Source organism: Brachypodium distachyon, chromosome 1, assembly GCF_000005505.3.
Source record: "Brachypodium distachyon strain Bd21 chromosome 1, Brachypodium_distachyon_v3.0, whole genome shotgun sequence".
NCBI lineage: Eukaryota > Viridiplantae > Streptophyta > Magnoliopsida > Poales > Poaceae > Brachypodium > Brachypodium distachyon.
The window spans coordinates 45766789-45772407 of NC_016131.3; the positions used below are offsets into that span (position 1 = coordinate 45766789).

General features: G+C 43.9%; 1 protein-coding gene across 1 annotated transcript; it reads left to right on the forward strand.

Moving 5' to 3' along the window:
• Positions 1-1431: 1431 nt before the first annotated feature.
• Positions 1432-5309, forward strand: LOC100845044 (probable folate-biopterin transporter 2). Its single transcript, XM_003560929.4, has 5 exons — positions 1432-2398; positions 3044-3303; positions 3554-3649; positions 3742-3912; positions 4403-5309. The coding sequence occupies exons 1-5, from the start codon at positions 1990-1992 to the stop codon at positions 5087-5089; spliced, it is 1623 nt and encodes a 540-aa protein (XP_003560977.1). The 5' UTR covers positions 1432-1989; the 3' UTR covers positions 5090-5309.
• The last annotated feature ends 310 nt before the right edge of the window (positions 5310-5619 follow it).

A 5619-nucleotide genomic window follows, 5' to 3' on the forward strand; every position in this document is an offset into this window, starting at 1 on the left:
TTTGAGAGGAGCTCTAGTTTTGGGATCTCGGGAAGCCTCGTTCGGCCCGAGCCCGAAGGAGAGGGAACCGAGTTAAAGTCTTAAGGGTATCTCGACCTCGCTACTTGGGAAGCCTCGTTCGGCCCAAGTACGAGGGCCCCCCTTTCGACCTCTCGCTAAGTGATTCGGGGAGCCTCGATCGACCCGAACACTTTGGCTAACGACCCCTTCGAAGCCTCTCCTAACATAGGACTAAGTCGCACCCGCAGGGTGGACCGAATCTATTCAAAAAATATCGACGTGTCAATTTGTCTAAGTGTACGACGACCTTCGCTATAAGACCGGCATACACGCCCTACTTTTATACTCGTACTTGTGCCACCAAGTTTTGGCACCTCTTACTCTAATTGTTGTTGAGAACAACAACAGATTCAATCGTAGCATAGTTTCTATCATTAAGTTTGGTGTTGAGATTGATTATGATAATTTATTATTTTTTATTAGCTTTTGTCTATCTTTTTATTATTTGGTTAAACAATATTTTTAAATTTTTATATCTGTTTTCATGGAAAATTACAAAATAAGTTTGCAACTCGTTAGACTCCCATAATGTGGGGCCGAATCCTGCAATTCACTTTGGATATCGGTTACCAACGTGTTTGGCTATAGGAATTCAATCCGGAAGAATCACAACTATATGGCTATACCTAAACCCAATTACTTTCCAAGAGGCACCATTTATTTGAATTTATCTCTCGTTCTACAAATACATTTGGCACTCAAACATGATTTTAAAAAGGAAATTTAAATTCAACCAAATAAAGTCTTATAAAAATTTGAGTTCTGTTTCATTTCTACAAAATAAAATGAAACGAGTGCCATCAAACCGACTGTTACTATCGTATAACGGAGTAAGCATAGTTCAAAACTGTCACATTTATTTTGGATCAGGGAGCAGTTCACAATGGGAAGATAGCCGGATCAACTTATTTTATGCAAGACATTTTGCGTGTGATTTTTTTTTCAAGCAAAGATGACAATGCCGCATCGCCTGTTCGCATGCCTCCTTTCCGTGTCCAGCTGGCGCGTGGTCGAAGCACTTTCACGTGTCTCAGGAGTGAGACTTCATTCTCCCGTCGGTCCAAAGACTGCTGTCAGCAACTAGGTCTCCAATCTTCACCCCCCCTGCTCAGTGGGCCTGCTTTGAGATATATAAGCTGCTGTCAGCGACTAGGTCTCCAATCTTTGTAGGTCCATCTCGTCTGCCGATCGAGAGCTTAACCACCAGTCCACAAAGTACAACACTCCCTCGCTGAAACCGAGGAGCAACACATCCCACAGTTAATCAATCACGTCAAACGCACCACTCCGGCTGCACGGCGGGCCCCCTAAAGGCTGTCCCACCTGACAGCGACGGGAACTTCCGCTGATGTTAGTTAGCAAACAGAATCCAAAAAATTAAGACGAAAAACAGGTCAAACGGCTACCCTCCACGCCCTTCCCCCAAATCCCGAAGGATTCTCCCATTTTCTTAGGACTTCCTCGCCTCCGCTGTTCCTCCCATAATCTCTTCGTTCCTCAGCTCTTCTCTTGTTTTCGACATCCAATGTTTGATGTTTGTTGTACGCTACGCTATTCGTATTTGGCTGCTCGAGCAGTATGAACCAATCTAGTGCGACTTTGTCCAAATTTCTCTCTCGCTATTTTCCCCTCGGGTGACGAAAGGTTCAAGCAGCTCTTCGATTCGATGTTCTTGCACAAGCCCTGACATTTTCTTGGGTTTTGTAAGAAGCTAGGATCGATAGAGATGCACCTAGCTCCCAGCTCCGATATTTTTGCAGTCTCTACGGCGCTTAGGAATCAAGAAACCCCAAATCTGTTCTTGCACATACAGCGCCAAGCTCCAGATTCAGCTTGGAGCAATTCGAGGAGAGAGAACGTAGATTCCAAGCTTTAGCGTGCGATCTCGAAGCGCCCGTTGAAGATCTCGCGGGAGAGCATCCGAGAGAAATGTCGCCTCGGCCGCCCGCCGACGATCTCCCCGAGGACAAGGGGGGCAGCAAAGAGGACGCCAGTGTCTTCATCGATGACGCCCGGGGGCCGCCGCCGCCGGCGCAGGGCGGGGCCGGCTGGACGCCGTCCCCGGTGGCGTGGTTCCGGATGCTGGTCAAGGAGCTGCACTGGAGCTTCGTGCTCGGCGTGGTGGCGACGTACGGCGTCAGCCAGGGGCTCGGGGGCGGCATCACGCGCGTCGCGTCGGACTACTACTGGAAGGACGTGCAGAAGGTGCAGCCGTCGGCGGCGCAGGTGTACCATGGCGTCACGTCCATCCCGTGGTTGATCAAGCCGCTATGGGGCCTGCTCACCGACGTGCTCCCTGTTGCCGGCTACCGGCGCCGGCCGTACTTTGTCCTTGCAGGTAAGGACCGTAGTGTTCTGCTTACCTCTGATTCTGAAAACTGTCAATTCCAGGGATTGCACTGTACCCCAATTGACACTCGTTGCTTACTTGTGAAACCGAAAACTGAAAATCTGGACTAAATTATGGTAGTGCTCTGCTCCATGATCTAATACTGGGCAAGTGATGAGTACTGAACCGCAGTACTGCTTGATGATTTGGTACCGGGGAATGTTGAGTACCGAGTAACCCTATAGCTCATATATAGGGTTGTCATTTCTTTGCTGCCATGCACTAGTTAAGCTGTGCATCTGAAGAAGGATGTTGTGCATATCCTAGCTACATCAGAAAACACACTTACTTCCCATTGCGATAACCATATTTCAATTTGATCACTGAACTATATAGAGAAATGGAAAAACCTCCGAATGGAGACTCAGTGTGATAGGGATGGGGGTGGGGGCACATAAATCTGGATTTGTTCGTAGAGGAATGTGAAATTCGACAAATAATTAGGCAGGAATCAATGCAGCTGTGTATGTGCACATACTTTAAAAAAATGCTGCAGTTATTCCTGTAGCAATGGGATTTTTACTACTATCCCTGAACTATATTTAAGATTTATTTTTCATAATTTTATCCTCTCTCTCTTTTCTGAGGATGCAGGCATAATGGGAGTGATTGCGATGCTTATAGTATCTCTTCACAGCAAGCTTCATGTATTTTTCGCATTGTTGGCATTGATGTCTGGGAGTGCAAGTGTAGCAATAGCTGATGTAACTATCGATGCCTGTGTGGCTGAAAACAGTCTAATTCACCCTCATCTTGCTGCTGACATGATAAGCTTAAATGGATTCTGTGCATCTGTTGGAGGTCTTATTGGATTCTCAATAAGTGGTTTTCTTGTACATGCAATTGGATCTCAAGTGAGTATCCCCAGCTCTCAATGCTCATGTTTTAGCGCTTTGTATTTCCCATTGATCATCTCTAATCAGTCGAGCTAAATTTCTTCCTGATAAATCCAATCTAGAGTACTATGTGCATAGATACATTCTGTGTATGCATGGAGAATAAGTACATTGGTCTTGTGCTCCTCTGTTTTGTCGGGTAGAAAGTGCATTTATTACTTCACTCGGTACTGGTTTCTGATATCAGATAAATCTTGTCTTTCTCAAGGGAGCCCTTGGCATGTTAACTATACCTTCTGCATTGGTAATTTTAGCTGGGATGCTGCTAAAGGATGTCCATATCCCTAACTTTCCATACAAGCAGGTTAGTAGAACGTGTTCTTGATGTTGTTTGATATCAGATACAACGGCTTTGTTTGCATGCACTAATTTTTTTTTCCTGAAACTACAAACTAGGCTCATATGAAGTTTGTAGAAGCCAGTGGAAAAATGTTAACGACCTTAAGATGCCCTGAAGTATGGCGGCCATGTTTTTACATGTACATGTCTCTTGCTCTGAGTGTGGACATTCAAGAAGGAATGTTCTACTGGTACACAGATCCAACCGCAGGGCCATCTTTTTCCGAGGTAAACTTATAACTATTTTTGCTATAATGCACACTTGCTATGGCTTTCTTTTTTTTCTCTTGAAATTAAAGTTTGTCTGCAGTTAAAGTTCTTCCGTGCTTGAAATATCTGTAATGTTAGTCTCCATCTCTTCAAATATGCAACTCCACAAGTCCATCTGTTTTGTTTCATCTGATGTTACTGTCTGTTCAGTCTTTGACATGTGATTTCGACAATAGTCTTTTTTATTACTTCATGCAAATATAAATTATTAAATTAGTAAAAAAAATAGTGTTACTGAATTACTTTCAAGGAAAATGCATTATATGTATTTTTATATTCAGTTAGACTGTTTCAAATAGATGGGCAAAATTTAGTAAGTTTGACTGCACGTATTCTAAAATATCAAGAAAAGAAACTGAGTGGGTTCCTCTGATGCAAATGACATTGCCATTTTTGAGTATTTACCCATCTTTGACGCAAACTAATAATTGTTATTTTACTCTACCAGGGATTCATTGGGTTTATCTTTGCAATTGGGTCAGTGGGATCTCTTGTTGGAGTTATACTTTATCAAAATATTCTCAAGGACTATTCTTTTCGCAGCCTTCTTTTTTCAAGTCAATTACTACTAAGCCTGTCGGGAATGCTTGATCTGATCTTGGTACTTCGTCTAAATCTAAAATTTGGCATACCTGATTACTACTTCGCGGTGATTGATGAGGGGGTCGCCAAAATGATCAACCGACTCAAATGGATGCCTCTTTTGGTGCTAAGCTCAAAACTTTGCCCACCTGGCATCGAGGGCACATTCTTCGCGCTGCTCATGTCCATTGACAATATTGGCCTGCTATCAGGATCGTGGGCTGGTGGGTTGCTCCTTCATCTGTTGAAAATCACAAGAACAGAATTCAAAAACCTCTGGGCTGCGATTCTAATTCGAAATGTGCTGAGGCTACTACCATTGGCACTGTTGTTCTTGGTGCCGAGAAGTGACCCGAATTCTATCCTCCTGCCAGCTGATTTGCTGACTGAGGATGATGAAGCTGGAGCTCGCCAAGTAGCGACTGTTGAGTTAGCTTCTCTTACCGTGGACGCGAATCGCACTAATGGTTCGCTCCAAGAGTCCAAGAATCAGGAGCATCTTGATGTAGAACGTGAAGACGATGAGGCTTCACTACTTGCCAACAGGAGTTGATGAATCGCATACACGGATTATTAATTTTTTTCTCCTCCATTACACAAACAAATACGGAGTAGTTAAAAGGATTGGAAAATCACATCACGTTGTTTGTTCATGTTGTTGTATTCATTCGTTTTACAGCAGGGTAGTAAATCTTTGAATGTTAGATACAGATAACTCCCTCTTTATATATCTTTTTTTGGCTAAGTCCTGGAACTGTATGATATTATGAGCTCCTCTACGTGCCACTTCTCCTTTTCCGTGGGGCCTGGCCTGGATAGTCACACTTCATACTCAGATACTCCAATGCTATGAAAGTCATGAACCATTGCCCGCAAAAAAAGAAAGAAAGTCATGAACCATAAATTAGTGCCAAGGTGGCCATGTCCAGTGGACTAGGCTTCTCCTCAACTCATTTTCAACAACGAATGGAAGGGAAGGATGCGGCGATAGCGATGTTGCTGGCTGGTGCACGCTAACAATGATGATTGAAACGAATTTAGGGTAAGCAGCCAACTGACACGTACTATCTGTTGGAAACGAAT

What these genes read in the sequence shown, in the direction of transcription:
- LOC100845044 (XM_003560929.4), top strand. Translation starts at nt 1,990, where the DNA reads ATGTCGCCTCGGCCGCCCGCCGACGATCTCCCCGAGGACAAGGGGGGC. An exon ending in GCCGTACTTTGTCCTTGCAG is followed by an intron (nt 2,399 to 3,043) that starts GTAAGGACCGTA and finishes CTGAGGATGCAG; the next exon opens with GCATAATGGGAGTGATTGCG. An exon ending in CAGGGCCATCTTTTTCCGAG is followed by an intron (nt 3,913 to 4,402) that starts GTAAACTTATAA and finishes TTACTCTACCAG; the next exon opens with GGATTCATTGGGTTTATCTT.